A 16,752-nucleotide genomic window follows, 5' to 3' on the forward strand; every position below is an offset into this window, starting at 1 on the left:
CCCCCCCATGGCTTTCGGGGTCCCCCGCTCCTCGGGGGGACCCGTGACCACGGCATGGGAGCTCACCGTAGAGCAGATGAAGAATGTCCGTTCTTCATCTGCTCTGTGTGATCCCTGAGACCATGGCGCTGTAATCAGTGCAACTACAATGCAACTACACAGAACCCTACCCTCCCTAGGTGCGTCTTATGATCAGGTGCGCCCTATGGAATACGGTAATTTGCACATTGGGCAATTTCAGTGCATAAGTCCGCACCCAACCAGAGGAAGCATCATAGGCAGCTTTGGACTTGGGGAATGGAGTGATGCAAGCGACTGGTAAATTTTACCATGAAAGTCAGATCCAAATTTTTAACACCAGGTTTAAACAGCTGAAATGTTGCTTAAACACTTGGACCTCATATAATAAACAGCACTGCAATCAGATCAACTACAGTTAGGTCCGGAAATAATTGGACACTGACACAAATTTTGTTATTTTTGGCTGTTTACTAAAATAAATTCAAGTTACAGTTAAGTAAAGAATCTGTGCTGAAAGTGCAGTGTCTCAGCTTCAAGTTGAAGATATACATATCAATAATGGAGGAAGGGTTTAGGAATTACAGCTCTTTAATATGTAGCCCCCTCTTTTTCAAGGGACCAAAAGTCCCTTGATTCAAAAGCTTTATCATGGAGCTATCAGGTGTGGGCTATTCCTTTGTTATTTCATCATCAATTAAACAGGTAAAAGTTCTGGAGTTGATTTCAGGCGTGGCATTTGCACATGGAAGCTGTTGCTGTGAACCCCCAAAATGCATTCAAAGGAGCTCCCAATGCAAGTAAAAGAGGCCATCCTTGAGAGAGAGCAGGACGATTAGGAGTGGCCAAATCAATATTTTGGAACACACAGGTGAGCTCTTCAACACATAAAGGCCTGGACGTCCACGGAAAACAACAGTGGTGGATGATCTTAGGATCCTTTCCATGGGAAAGATAAACCCCTTCACAACATCTAGCCAAGTTAAGAACAATCTCTGGGAAGTAAGCATATCATTTCCCAAGTCTACCATAAGGCCCCGTTCCCACTGCGCGATATGCAAATCGCGCGTTTGTTGCGCGATTTGCATATTTGCGCGACATCGCGAGATTTGCCGCGCGATGTCGCGTTCAAGCTTGCATTGAGCAAGCTTGAATCGCGGCTAAATCCGCTCCAAAAAGGGTCCTGCTGTAGCGACACACGACCCGCGACAGCAGGACCCTTTGCCCCATTGGATTGCATTGGAGCGCGATATCGCGCGGTAATTTGCCGCGATATCGCGGGAATTACCGCGCGATAAATCGCTCAATGTGAACGGGGTCTAAAGAGAAGACTCCATGAGAGCAAAATACAGAGGGTTCACCACAAGGTGCAAACCATTCATAATTCTAGAATAGAAAGGCCAGATTAGACTTTGCCAAAAAAATATCTAAAACGGCCAGCCCAGTTCTGGAACAGCATTCTTTGGACAAGATGAAAAAAGAAGATCAACCTATACCAGAATGATGGGAAGAAAAAAGTATGGAGAAGGCTTGGCATGGCTCATGATCCTAACAATCAGTGTGATTCTAAGCTGCTGCCTTACAATTTGGAGTGTTGTTGTCCTCTGTCAGATGGGTTGGGCTGCATTCAAGGTCTGCAGGAAGTATGTGAAGACCTGATAGGCAGCCCAAAGGTGAACTGAAGTATCATGCACGGTAGGCTGTGGATGGTGCTGTACATATATACCTTTTTTCCAAAGGTCTTCTGAGAGGTCTGGTGATGTCACAGGTCCTTCCTTTTCTCTCCTGGCAGTAGCGAGTGGTCCTTAAGGTGCCCATACACCTTACAATTATCGGACGATTTTCGTATGCGATCGACTTTTCGTCCGCTAATCGTATGTGTGCATTGCAGTGTCCGACCGACATTACTGTACAATCGTACAACTTTTGACGGTCAAGCATGTTTGAAAACTTTGCTAGATCGTACGATTTTCATAAGGTTGCTGGCGTTTCCGTCCATCAAAAGTCGTACGATCTACACTGCGCTTGCGCTAACGCAAATACGGCAAATCAATTACTGCATTTCGTCCAGGTGCTTTTCGTTAATTACGGCTAAATTAATCTTGCGATCATCGGGGCAGGATGGTGCTGCCATACGAAAATCGTACGACTATTCGATCATTGGACAAAAAGTTTTGTCCGATAATCGTAAGGTGTATGGGCACCTTTAGTCCTGCATTGAATTGCGTATTAATAATGATGTGTGAGTGTCGTTTGGTGCAGTAGTATCCTGAGACCAAGATGGTGTGATGATGTTCCGCCATGCTCAGAGAAAGTGGGTGGAATGGCGCTGACCATCATTAAACCTAATCTGGGACAAATGAAGTGGTTGAAATTAATTACTGCAGGGGACAGCTCTGGATTCAAGGATTGCAGCAAAAGCTAGTTTTTATTTATAATAATGCTGGGCTCTTGATTTTTACATAAAAACAAAGGTTCTACTTTAAAGCCCCATTCTGGACACCAGAAACAATTACCCCTGCAGTGGGGGGTGGGGGTGTTTGGTGCAAACCAGAAGGGTATTTAAAAAAACAACAACCCAGAGTTTAGCATTAAGGCTTTGTTGGTACATATGTAGAAGTAATAAAATTAAAGAAAATGATGTAAAATACCTGAACAGAAATTGACTTGACGTTTCTCATAATATCTATATTTAAATTGTTTCTATTCTCTGCAAGTCTTGGTAAATGAATGCATAGCTGACTGCTCCTGATCTTGTTTCTAAACTTACTATTCATTTTCAGATGGATCTGGGTGAATCACATCCTCCTAAAGGAATATTTAAATGTCACCTGTGCGGACTATCGGTTCCATATACTTACTTTGGCCAAAGGCCGCCAAGTGCGCACTCTGTAATGTAAGTAACACTAAGAACTGTTTTTGTTGCTCATAGCATCCTGTAAAATAACTCTTCTTGAACCAAGATGCTAGTTATAGTCGTCTTATTTAGAAAATTAGAAATCATTTTATTGGTAAAATAATTTGACAGTGATATTGTTTTTTGTATTGTTTTTGCGTGTTTTCTGATAGACTTTTGGAAGAATGTTATGTTATGATGGATCCCTTCACTCCCGAGAAAGACAAATTTCTGATTCTGGGTTCCACCTGTAGCTTATGTAAGCAAGTGGTCTGCGTTGACACGGTAAGAACTCCATTTTATTTGCATTATAGTAGGTCAGGTCATAAAGTAAATGAATGATGGCATTTGTTTGATCATTTGGGTTTTAGTTTAATGTGTAATATTTGCAGTAATGTGTAATTCATTTTTTCAAAGTTTAACTAAACTCTTCCAACAAAATGTATGAATCCTTGGGGCATTATATAAATAAAAGCATCTGCTATTTGTTTTTTAATTAAATATATCCAAATACATGTATTTGCTGGGAAATTCACAGCGCTATGTATGGACCTGCGTTTTTCTTGTTCATGCTCTAGTGGAGTATGTGGCAGCATGTTCCAAAGCAATGACATAAGCAAGAAGCATTTCACTGGAACGTTGATGATGGGGGAAAGAGCATGGTTCAGGAAAGGTAAAATATAAGCACAATAAATGTCCGCCTTAGCCCCTTTCACACTGTCCGATCAGGAGGGGATCCGTGCCACAGAGCGGTATAGATCGGATGTCAACGCTGCGACATCCACATCTGTCCAGTTTTTTCCTCCATGTTGTAATGGAGAAAAAAAACTGAAATGACTGGGCTCCATGACGGTCTATGGGGAATCGGATGTAAATGGACATGTGTATGTTTACATCAAATTACCCCCAATCCAGCACCATCGGGTCCGGCGAAATGTAACACTGTTCTGTTTGTGTTTCCAGAGCCGAGAGCAAGCAGATGTTAAAGGAGAACTATGGGGTCAGTGTTTTTCCCCATAGTTCTCCTTAGGGTAACGGGAGGACACAAACTAGCGTCCTCCCGTTACCCTAAGCTCAGTATACCGCGAGCTACAGCTCGCGGTATACTGAGACACCGCAGCCGGAGCGGATCCCGACGTCGAGATCCGCCCAGCTGCGTGAGTGACAGCTGGCTCTGCCTATCTAGAGGCAGAGGCAGCTGTACCCGCCCCCTCCCCCGTCCGTTCCGCCAGTCAGCGCTGGCAGATCGGAGCGGGGAGAGGGGAATCCAGCCCCTCCCCGTGGTGACAGGATCGAGAGGTGAGCGAACCCGGTATGTGTTCGCTCACCTCCCGATCTACTAAGCCGACCTGTGACAGTCTCATTGTCACAGGTCGGCTAGAACTACGAGGTGAGTGGAAATCACTCATCTCATAGTTCTCTTTTAATAGACACCCGTCCATTTAGATCCGGCTGCACCCAGACCTACACTGGGCATCCGATCGTTTCCACCTGAAAAACTGATAGGCCGACCTGATTGGACTGCCCATCTGAAAGGGGCCTTAAAATCTAGATCTTGACTTTGGGTGGATGGGGGGTCTGGAATGTTCTGGCAAGAGCGGCTGTGTTGGTCTATGGCTGTGGATATCTCCTTTATTGAGAGCTCTTCTTGGGGTTTCAATATGTTTTTACATTTGGCATTTTGTACAAACATTGTTTTCCAAAAAACACGTACTATTGTTTTGTTGTGGTAGCACTCCCTTATATAAGCTGCTTTCTCAAAGTTAGCTGTTTGCTGCTGTAATCTTTATGTAGGGCACACTGTATTACTAGACCACACAGGGACTGTTTAAGCCGCAAAGAGGAGGCAACTCCAAATTAATGTACATGGTTTTGGTAATCTGAAGGGAATTTATCAAAACTGGAGCAGACAGAATCTGGAACAGCTGTGCATGGCAATCAAACAGCTTCTCTCTTTCATTTTCAAATCTTAGCTGAACAAATTAGAGAGAAGCTGATTGGTTGCCCTGGGCAACTGCTCCAGATTTTGTCTGCCCCAGTTTTGATAAAATCCCCTCTCTGTAGTTCCCCTCTAAATGTAACTGTGTTTGTCCCTTTCTGTAGGAATGTAGCATCTTCTACTCCAAACGATTCTGCCTGCCTTGTGTTACAAAGAACAAAAGTGAATTTCCTCTTGAAATCCGGCAAGATTTGGAGAAGAGAAAGACCCAGGCGAAGTGACAAGGCCGAGCTGCTTAGTTGTGATTAGTGTTGACCTGACAAAAGTCACATCAATAAATATGTTAGTAAAATCTCAGGTTATATTAGTTTCAAAATGACACCTTAAGGCAAATGCAAAACCTAACTGGGTTACATATAATTTGCTAAAGCTCTGTATAATATAAACAGTTGCCATGTTTATCTTCATTGCCACTGGTACTGATCCCCTTCAGTCACTTCCAGTTCACATTCATTTGTTCCAGCAGCAGCTGTATTACGGTCAGCAGGAGGAACAAATAATGGCTGTGGGTGGACACAGTAGAGCCTGGAAGTGTCAGTTTCTAAAGAGATTTCACCCCAGGGTATGTCAGCAGAGTGGTCTGCAGCACAGGCTGTAGGAGAAGTAGGCATTCCACTGCTTCCTTACAGGTATGCCATTTTAAAGCAACTGTTATGTAAAACCTTACAATGAACAATTCTTTATGTGCCCCCTTTTGTTCTGTTCAATATTCTATCTGCTCAGTGACTGCAAAAAAACATATAAAGAAACAAATCAGCGCTCTTGGAACCAGCTAAACACTATTAGCCCCAAAGCTGTTATGAGAAAGGAAGAAACCTAGTGTATAAAAAGAAAATAACACAGCGCTAATAAATAACAATTCAATAACCAGTGTTAAAGGAGAACTATGAGGTGAGTGCTTTTCACTCACCTCATAGTTCTAGCCGACCTGTAACAATGAGACTGTCCCAGGTCGGCTCAGTAGATCAGGAGGTGAGCGAACACATACCGGCTTTCGCTCACCTCTCGATCCTGTCACAGCTCTCTGCCATGACAGGGGAGGGGCTGGATCCCCCCCTCCCCGCTCCGATTCGCCAGCGCTGACTGGCGGAACGGACGGGGAGGGGGTGGGTACAGTTGGCTCTGCCTCTAGATAGGCAGAGCCTGCTGTCAGTCACGCAGCTGGGCGGATCCAGACATAATTGTCGGGATCTGCTTCAGCTGCGGCGTCTTAGTATACCGCGAGCAGCAGCTCGCGGTATTCTGCGGCGTCTCAGTATACCGCAAGCTACAGCTCGCGTTATACTGAGCCTAGGGTGACGGGGGGATGCTAGTTTGTGTCCTCCCGTTACCCTGAGGAGAACTATGGGGAAAATCCTTAACCCCATAGTTCTACTTTAAATGTGGAAAAATAATTCCTCATGAAGTAGTATATGAAAATGAATAAATATGATTAAATGAACAAATGTGAACAGGAAAATAGTATTAAATAAATAATCAAATAGAATGGACGTGATCAACATTGAATTCTAAAGAAGAAATTATTCAATCCGTTCAATACAAACACAGTGTAGCAATAAATGTTCAGTGTCAAATGAAAAGTACTTTCTAAATCAGTCCCGATAAAGATAGTAGCAAATGTCAGTGAGAAAAAGCATTTGGATAAATTCAGCGATGAACACTTTGAATAGCAGAACGAGGTTTGGTTTCTGGCGGTTAGAACGAGGCTTGGTTTGTGCTCTCAGACTGAGGCTTGGCTGCTGTGGAGAACAGTCTGTGAAGTGTAGCTATGTTGTCCTAGATTGTTCACTTCTCCGGCCTTCTCCAAACCCTTCACCCTTTTGTGAATAACCCTGTTGGAGTCAGTTTGTGGTCAGTTTGAGAAAGCAGTGAATGTGACTTTCACCAAACACTGGTGATAAATCATTCACTGCCATTTAAAAACACACGACCCTGAAAAATTTACCTGCAGAGGATGTTTGCTGAATGTCATATTTTCAGCTGTATAACTTTTCCCCTTTGTGTACAGAGCGTCAACAGAAAATGTATATACTTGCCAAGAACACACAGTGCATGGTTTCTGAGTGAGGATTGACAAAATGAATCATGTATTATCATGTGCAAGTAATATACTGACTGGTAGGTTCTCCCGAAATGGGTTGCTTGGTTTTCAGCGGACCCTTATGGTAAATGATGGCCCTAACTCCCCCTTTCTAGCATGGTGTTACCTATGCCATGTGGGCACTCCAAATATACATAGAATTCAGTATGAGCTGTATATGTTGACTATAGGTACAAAGGCAAGCACAGAATGGAAGGATGGCAGGGATACTGAATGTAAGGGGATATCAGTTAATAGATCTCCCAACTCCGGAAGGCTGTCTCTCCTCTCTCTCCTGGCTGTTTTTCCTCGTTCTCTCTCTCCTGGCTGTCATTCCTCGTTTTATCTCCTGGCTGTCTCACTTCTCTCTCTATTGACTGTCTCTCTTTGCTCTCTCCCCTGGCTGTCTCTCCTCTCTCTCTTTCCTGGCTGTCTCTCTTTGCTCTTTCTCCTGGCTGTCTCTCTTTGCTCTCTCTCCTGGCTGTCTCTCTTCGCTCTCTTGGCTGTCTCTCCCCGCTCTCTCTCCTGGCTCACCTTGCTGTATTTTGCAAACAGTGCAGGGCAACAGGCTGTGTAAACGAATATTCTTTGATGTACCACCAGTATCCAGCAGAAAGGTGTCAGGGAGCTCGGCTCAGCAGACTCAGGCTAATACGATTTGTTGAAAAGAAACAGTTTTAATTTGTTACAATGACACATCAATGACATCATAGATACATTGTTTCTTCTTGTTTTGCATTATATCTTAGAATCCACATAAAAAATAAAAGCAGCAATTCAATAATGTGTTAGTTTTAACAATAAACGTCTGAAATAGTAATCATATTGTCAATGAAAATAAAGGAAACAGAGCGGTTATCCTGCGGAAGACGGAAAAGAATTCCCTTTTATACATACAAATGATAATGTCATAATGCCATAGAGATGGAAGGATTATGGAGTAGCTCCAACCTGCATAACATTGTCACCGTGTTATATTCATGTATTCAGGCTTCAAATCTCCTCGCTTTAAACAGAACTAACTATGAATGGGCTTTTGCAAGAATCTGGACATTCAGTCTCAAAGCTGAACACTGGGTACAAAAAAATTGCTTTAAATATATTCCTCAATAGCCTAAAAGTATATAAATTCACTTAGTGTACAGCAGACGCCTTTTCACACCCAGATTTTACCATGACCTGACATTACTACTGTGCAGAGAACAGATCTGTAGATGGGAGCCAACAGGTTCACCCACTTAGGCCCCATTCACAGCTAAGCGCATTGTCGCACATCAAGTCAGCGCAACAAAACGCTCGACCCCCGGAATCCTATTCAGTTCTATGGTCCCTGTTCACACCTGGGCATTTTGTCGCAAGTAGAAATACGCCTGTCGCACGAAATACTACATGAGCTACTTTGAGGCAGATTCAGTGCGTTTTCTCCCCATAGAAAACGCTTGAAAAACATTTGTTGCGATTATTTTTGAGTAGATTCCACAATCTGCTCAACATGCCACAACCTGCTCGTAAAAACGCACCAAAAAACGCGTGTAATAAGTGTCGCTTAGGTGTGAATGCAGAGGAGGGGGCATGTACAAGACCAGTCACTGTGTACAAGGAGAGAGAAGAGCAGTGACCGGTCTTTATTACAGGAAACTCCTGCATAGAGGCAGAGGCTCGTTCAGTTGCTCAGCCGCAGCTAGTGCTGAGTTAGCAAACCGCCGCTGAACGCTGTGCTGCAAGTCAGCACTGCTAACTTAGCACTCACAGCGGAAGTGAATTTGGCTGCAGAGCACTGAGTGTGACATGCATATAAGGCGAAAGTGGGGACAGAGCACCTGCGGCCCTTGTAACTGTGGGCACACCTGGCAGCGCTGGAGAAAGGTGCTTGAACCCGATGGAGCAAATCAAAGTTCAGTGTGGAAACCTACAATTTCATGTTTTGGTGGACGAGTGTAAATGAAAAACTGTGTCTGAATGACGAGTTTCATCCTGTAAAACAATAGAAATTGCACTAATGGCGAAGTTTAACAATGAATCCTCCGCCATTTTGCTTAGCACTGTACAGCCGAAGTGTTCAGTGAAGCTGCTGCACAAACTGATATGCTGCAGAACAGCTTGGCTAACGAATTGAATGCGCCTCAGAAATTATGGCCTGGTTCACATTGAGCGTATTGTAGCAGCTGATTCAGCGCGACAAAAAGCTTCAGCGCGACAAAAAGCTTCCCCCAAAAAGTCCCATTTATTCTTATGGCCCCTGTTCACACCTGAGCGTTTTGTCGCAATAAGCAAAACGCCTGTCAGTGAAAAAAGTACATGAGCTTCTTTCTGGCAGATTACAGCTTGTTTTGTCCCCATAGACTCAATAGGAAACACTTGGAAACGAGAGTTGCAAATGGTTTTGTGTGTTTTTACGCACGTTTTTTCCATTTACATCAACTTGTCACAATCTGCTCATAAAAAGCGCAAACTTAATGTACGTGCGCAAAAATAAGCGTGTTTCTACCTGAGAAAACGTTGTTGCCTAGTTGTGAATCAGGCCTAATGCTGGATTACTCCACAGATCTTGTTCAAGTAAGAATACCTATGCCTCTTGTATGTAGACAATGTTTGTATCGCCCAGATTTCAGCTTTAAGGCTGGGTTCACACCTAGGCGTATTACGCATGCACGTCTGTCGCGCGACCGTCACGCGGTTTTTTTACCGCGATTCGCGGTAAAAAAATTGCGCGACCGTCGCGCGATTCCGAAGGCTACTTGGCTGTATCCCAATGGAAAACGCCCTCCAAAACGGCCCAAAGAAGTACATGTACTTGTTTGGGCGTCAGCCGTTTTGTAGGGCGTTCAGACGGGCGGAAATACGGAAAGGTGTGAACCATACCCATAGAAAACAATGGGATTTTCATGGTTGTACGTTTTGTAGAGCGTTCATAGAGCGTTGAACGCCCGACAAAACGGAAAGGTGTGAACGGGGCCTTAGTGTGTATTACTGTGCAGTATTTTAAAATATTGACATTTCTCCCCTTATTTAGCTATACTTAGCGCCCGTGTGGATCCACTTTGAACTCATGTTGAGGATATCAGTTTGAGAGGCTTCTGACCTCATTTAGAATTCATTGCCAGGTGCATCTGACCTGTTGTTAACTTCCTTCGGATCTACTTCAAATGGGTCATACCTATAGACTTGTATGGGAATGCAAAACCCACATGAACTGAGCAACAGTCCATCACCTCAGACCCTTACTCTGTAAGTCTGACATGTCAGTTTGTGCAAGGGGCTCAGAAATCTCCTGGGGTCGGTCAGTTGGTGCTCTGTCAGCTGTATAAGCACACATTTCTTTACCTAGCTTCTGAGTGGGCAAAGCCTGGCAGTTGGCATGGCAGTAAGGGTCCAGCATCGGTGGCCCCTGGCTTTAGAAATGCATCATTTTCTACATTCTACTTCTGTTTCATTGTACTGGTTTGGGACCGGGTTTCAGATTCTTGCATAAGCCCATAAGGTATTCTTCACAAACTTTAGCAATTTTTTTTATATTGTAACAACACATGGCAACACATCTGTTTTCTGAATAGTTTCTTTGCCTGCCTTGTTATAGTGCAACTGAAGCCAAAACTTTTGTCTTAGTTTTGGGAAAAAACGGAGGGGGATTATAACACCTGTCAGGTTTTTTCATGTCCTGTCTGTGTCCCCGTTAAGGAGATTCACTCTATCTATTTGTCCTGATGACCATAATCATTGAAAGTGAAAGAACATTTTTAGTTGTCATCAGAACAGAAATAGATGAGAAATTTTCCTATGTGATCACCAGTTCTGGCAACCCCATTGACCGCCAGAGATTTCCTCTCACTAGTTGTGACTATCAGACAGGAAGTGAAGAGAAATCTCCCCAATGAGACACAGATGGCAAGTAAAAAACAAAAAAAAAGCTGATGAGGATTATAAATCTAACTTACTCTAGAACTAAAAACAAGGCTTCAGCTTTACTTTAAATGATTGGGCTCATTGAAAAAGCACCATACTGCTACTGTAAAGCACATTTTAATGCACAGTGATGTGCTTTATAAATGTGTTCTGCGCTCCAGAACTAAATGGAAGTTCTAAATATAGAACATAGCTTTTTCGGCTGCATTAACCAAAGAGAACTCATTGGGGCTTCATTAGCTACACACCATGATCCAAATTTTATGAATTTTATGAATGGGATGGGCAGCGATGTGAGTAGCAATGCGAAGTGGAACAGGGCAGATAGTGACATCCACTCTCCGCTATAAAGCCCCTATGTCTTTAAAGCCTTTTAAAACCACGTTTGCCCTAAATGTGCTGGAAGGCATCTATCGGTCCTGGTCTACAGTTCATATAGCTTCAGCACAGTCCTGTCTCTGAGAACATTCCATTGCCAGTTGTAGACTGCTATACACAGCATGGCTACCAGCACAATTTGAAATGATCCCACATGGCAAAAGCTCTGGAGGCATAACACAACACAGGTTAAATAAATATTATTTCAAGGTGACTTCACAAAACAAAACAGTGGAGGATGGTGGTGTTGCATTTTAAGAAAGGATACTGCCTTCTGAAGCCCTAAACTACTACCAGCATTCTACATCAAAAAGAAACCTATTGAGAATCCACCTAGCTGTATAAGAGAGAATGTTCAATGTGTGTCTATAGCAGCCTTTCCCAACCAGGGTTCTGTGGAAGCCTAGGGTTTCTCCAGAGGTTGCCTGGTGAGTCTATAACAGCCTTTCCCAACCAGGGTTCTGTAGAAGCCTAGGGTTTCTCCAGAGGTTGCCTGGTGAGTCTATAACAGCCTTTCCCAACCAGGGTTCTGTAGAAGCCTAGGGTTTCTCCAGAGGTTGCCTGGTGAGTCTATAACAGCCTTTCTTAACCAGGGTTCTGTGGAAGCCTGGGATTCCTCTGGAGGTTGTCTGGTGAGTCTATAACAGCCTTTCTTAACCAGGGTTCTGTGGAAGCCTGGGATTCCTCTGGAGGTTGTCTGGTGAGTCTATAACAGCCTTTCTTAACCAGGGTTCTGTGGAAGCCTGGGATTCCTCCAGAGGTTGCTTGGGGTTCCTTGGCCAAATAGAAATTTCTGCATCTCAGATAAGTAACCAGTGACTACAATTATCTTTTTACCTATCTGTAAGGTGGGCATTCTTCCCATTGAGCAATAAGGGGCATTTTCCCAAAGACCACCAACATAATGGGGCCCTTCTTTACTGACCAGGCACATCACTGACCACCAATATGAGGGAACAATACAGTTTTTTCACTGTTTCCTTTCTGGCTATTATTACTATCATCATTATTATGTCATTTATAATTTTATTACTATTGAAAATGAATTATTAACAGTGGTTTCTTGAGACCTGAACAGAAAATTATTGTAAGAGTTCTTCCTTTGGTTGAGAAGGGCTGGTCTAGAACCCAACCCACCTGTATCCCAGTTCCACGTGTGTACTGTTCTAAAGGCTCATTACAAATCAGTGATCCCAAGAACACTGAATATAGCTCAGGGGTGGACAAATTATTATGAAATTCAGGAGCCAGCAGGATTTTTAGGAGCCAGCTCTATTGGCAACAACTAGGGAAAACCTCAAAAATGTAAGCGCCAGCTGCAATTTTTCAGGAGCATTGGCTACCCAGCCCCAAGGATCTGTCCAGCTGGATTAATGTTTAGGGATGTTGGGCTCATGGACAAATGTTTCCATATGCTTATTAGGCCACTAAGTTTATTGCTGCGCAAGCCATAAACGTTCTTATATCTACAAACTGGAGAAGCATGAGGAGCTTGCCCCTAGTGGCCAAACTTTTATTCTCTGCAAAAATAATGGTGTCCAATTGGTTCTCCTGGTGCGTGTCCCCAGTTTTTGTCAATTTGTAATTTAGCTATATGAAGATAGCGGGTACTATAACTAGCTGTGTGAACTCTCTAAAGGTTATGGTGTTGCTGATCTTGTAGAATGGCACGGGTGCTGAAAGCTGAGGGATCTTGCAACCTGCAACTGTACTGATTAATTTTTGTTAAGAAGGTGCTTGCCAAACCTATCTGTAAGGATATGAAAAACAAAGACGAAAAAAAAATTCAAAAAAATTATCCCTGAGAAAAACATTCAACAACTAAAAACACAAAGCACTGCGTTCTCTTAAAAGAGGTTCTAGATTTCAGGACAGAATTTGTTACATTCCTTATTTGGATACAATAGATCGGAAAATATTCTGAAAATAGATCTTTCTCCTTTTTGTTAACCAGATAATGGGGGGAATTTATCAAGCAATTCAGCCGCACAATTACATGCAAGTCAGACAGTTTTTGTTCGAGCATTTGCAGCCCCTGTGCCTGGAATCCTGAGCAGCCAACTAAAACAGATTTACACAGGTCTGCGACAATTTGCGCAAGTCCATGGGACGATAATGCACAGACAAGGACAGCCCAGCAGTAGATTTGTATCGGCCGTGCTGCAGACAGGGTGGACCCGCGCAGGGGTGGGGGTCACACATCTGATTGTATTAAAAGGGCTAGAGAGATTTTTTGCACAAATGTGTATTTGAACTTTGAAGCAAAGCTAAACGACAACACTAAAATGTCAATATCGCTGCTTACCAGTCCTTAGATGTGGCGGCTGCATTGACTTGCTGTGTGGCGAGATTGATAAATGCCCCCGAATGAGTTTCTGACTATTAAAAGGATAGAAATGTACATTTCATTCTATCTCTAGTACATTTTAGCGTCACCTTTCTAATTCTTTTCCAACTCATCTTCTGGAAAACAGTGGTATCTTTTTTTCAAATATACATGGGCATGTCCACTTGTGGTAAAGATCTCCTTCTGCACTACTTGCTATCATGTGCTGTAGGCTTTGTAGTGTGCTGGCTTTACAAAATAACTTTTATTTTTTATATCAAAGTACCTTTACAAATATATTCCATAAACATTTCTAAGTATTGAACATAAAATTCTGTAATAAAATTCTCTATTTCTTAGTTTAAGGAGCCTGAAAGCCCAACACTAGGCTCATGGTGGAGATGCATCATATAGTGCCACAACCGAATCTTCGTGCTCACCGTTAAAAGTTTACTTTTTTTTGTAGAAGCAGCCATCTTTACCCGTGTACCAAAGTTTCATGCATTTGCGCTTAGTACATAAGAACATCCCACTTGTATCTTCAATCCCCAGACTCCAAGATGTTCTGTTAGAACACATATAGCGCAATTTACGTCCGATGTGCTGAAACGTTTCCATTTACCTTTACTAAACAAAGGACGGCAGTGAGCAATAGTCGTTTTTGAGAAGTACATCTGTTTGTGTGATACTCCGAACCTGGAACCAACCAAGTCTGCTCCTAAAGACATAAAGCCTCCTGATTTTGGCCATCTATAAAAAGGTATGTTCTGAAAATATGCCAGCGAGTGTAAAAGCTGTGGAGTACCATGATACCAAGGACAGCCCTCTCCTTGGATTAACCTGAGTTAAACCTGATTTAATATTGCTAGATGATCATCAAAATCTAGACGGCTTGTAAAATTGGAGACATCCTGTGACATAATTAAAATATAGCCTTTTTCTTTGATTTCTAGGAAGATTGATATGACTATGAGGAACTGTTTTTCCCCACTTGTTAAAACAACTGGAGAACTTCTGTCTTTTAGCACTGGCAAAGTAGAAGGCACGGATGCGGTTTAACCAAACCCGCCAGAGGAAGAAAATGGTTTTGTAGAACCTTGCTCCCATCAGAACGAAGATTAAAAAAATCCTTGAACCAATTCCTCTGGCCTTCAATACATGTCCCTGTAGATCTCTTGCAGTAATGGGTGAAGAGACGCATCGGTTTCAGTCTTTTTGATGGTCTGGACAAGGAGGGCGTGTTCCGTTACAAGCTGCCTCAGGTCGGCCATTTTCTGTAAGAGTTTGGGAAAGAGGAAGCCGTCATCCGGGTGGTTGGACTGGAGGTGAAGCTTCAAGACGTGGACAATGTTTTCTTGCATTCTCTCGATGCTAGGAACATTGAGCAGTCCAGGACGGTCTGTTAGAAGACAACAGAGCAAACTGATCATTTGAGCAGTGAAAACCTAATTCTAGTTATTTACACTCCCTTCCTGTCCAGGCCATTTGTCAGTATTCAGCGCTGCGGTACTTTGACTGACATTTATTCCGTCATGCAACGTTGTACTGAAATGAATTTTATACCATTTTGTGGGGAAACATAGAGCTTTATTTTGGTGGTATTTAATCACCACTGGGGTTTTTAAAATTATTTTCTATTTTTAACTATATAACGAAAAAAGTACAGAAAAAATGGTTTCCCTTTATTATGTTATGAAACATTTATTACCCAAATTTTTGGTAAAATATAAACGACGGCGTCATGTCGGGTATATAGACACCAAACATGCAAAGCTTCAAAATGTTGCATGCCTCTGAAATAGCAAAAAACTACCATACCCAAAATTAACCATAGGTGACGCTTTAAAAGCTTTTACCACTCATCAGTTTCGTGTTAACAGTAATTAATGGCTCAATAATTATTGCTCATGCTCCGACGATCGCAGTGATATGTAACATTTACGGTGCAATGAGCGTAATCGTAATTTCCACACTTAAGCGCACCTGATGAATGTTTGTGTATGTATGTGGGGGCAGGGGACTTTACAATTTTTTTTGTGTTTTTTATATGTGACTTTCATTTTTTTGTTTTCACTTAACTTTATTGCTATCACACAGAGGGCTAGGTCGCCCCCTATGTGATAGCAATTTACAGTGACAGGTCCTCTTTATGGAGACTCCAGGGGTTTCTAAGATCCCTAATGTCACCTAGGGACCCCCAAAGAAGCTGATGAAGAAGAGATTTACTTCACCAGCTTCTTTCTCCGGCTTCTGTAGCCGGGAATGGCAGCTGAATGCGGAAGTGATGTAATATACCTCACTTCCTACATTCAGAGACCAGCGGGGAGATCGTGTACTGATCTCCCTCTGATCTCCAGTGAGAGAGCCGCTGTGCCGGTCCCGGCCCCCACCGGGCACAGCAGAGCTCGGGATCGGCGGTGGCGGGGCACACACCCATATGCATAATACAAGCGATTTGCGGCTCCACAGCCGCTGAAACGCTTGTAACTAAACAGGCATCGCTGGCTAATTACAATTCAAGCAGATTTCCCGCTCATGTGCGCTGAACGCCCACAGTCCAGGACGTAAAGTGGTTAAAATGTACTTAGTGTAAGTACCTGAGTTTGTACCAGCTGCTTGAAAATCCTGTACAGCAGTCTAGGAGAGGGAGGGTTATGACTGAGAGCCAATCAGGTGTGCTGCATGCAAATGTGTTGACCATCAACATACTGATTGGAGGAGAGAGCAGAAAGATGACCTCATCAGTTTGCTGCTGCTCTTTTTTACTGTCCCAGCAGGGGCTGGAAGGAGGACACCACTGTATTCCTTAAAGCTCCTGCATAAGCAGATTTTGTCTAAATACAAAATCCATGTGTATTCTTACTTAAATCTTAGTGAGCTTTGTGTATTTCCAGATTGGTGAAGTAATCCAGAATAAAACTTTGCCTCTGTACAGGAGTTTGCTGTGATAAAGACCAGTCACTGCTGTGTTTTCTCCTTGTTCAGGATGACTGGTCTTGTTTCCGCCCCTCCTCCTGTTGTCTTCTGCAGGCAGCCTACAGTGAATGGACCTGATTGACATCTTCCCCCCAGCACTACTGTCTGCACAGGCTATGTACAGCACAATGATTTTGTCACTGCTAAGTTTACAAGGTAATATCTGGGTATGCGAA

At 43.1% G+C, this 16,752-nt stretch overlaps 2 protein-coding genes across 3 annotated transcripts in view; one reads left to right on the forward strand and one right to left on the reverse strand.

Moving 5' to 3' along the window:
• Positions 1-2,801: 2,801 nt before the first annotated feature.
• Positions 2,802-5,156, forward strand: CDPF1 (cysteine rich DPF motif domain containing 1). The gene is made up of 3 exons (XM_018570516.1): positions 2,802-2,914; positions 3,088-3,199; positions 5,018-5,156. The coding sequence occupies exons 1-3, from the start codon at positions 2,802-2,804 to the stop codon at positions 5,132-5,134; spliced, it is 342 nt and encodes a 113-aa protein (XP_018426018.1). The 3' UTR covers positions 5,135-5,156.
• A 9,235-nt stretch (positions 5,157-14,391) lies between these two features.
• The window catches only part of PPARA (peroxisome proliferator activated receptor alpha), a 55,789-nt gene continuing 53,428 nt past the window's right edge, over positions 14,392-16,752 (reverse strand). For both annotated transcript variants that reach the window (XM_018570332.1, XM_018570325.1), the window contains one exon: positions 14,392-14,999. In XM_018570332.1, the coding sequence (XP_018425834.1) occupies positions 14,752-14,999 (248 nt within the window). In that variant the 3' untranslated portion in view covers positions 14,392-14,751. The remainder of the gene's footprint in view (positions 15,000-16,752) is intronic.

Source organism: Nanorana parkeri, unplaced genomic scaffold (genome assembly GCF_000935625.1).
Source record: "Nanorana parkeri isolate BGI_ZX_2015 unplaced genomic scaffold, ASM93562v1 scaffold38, whole genome shotgun sequence".
NCBI lineage: Eukaryota > Metazoa > Chordata > Amphibia > Anura > Dicroglossidae > Nanorana > Nanorana parkeri.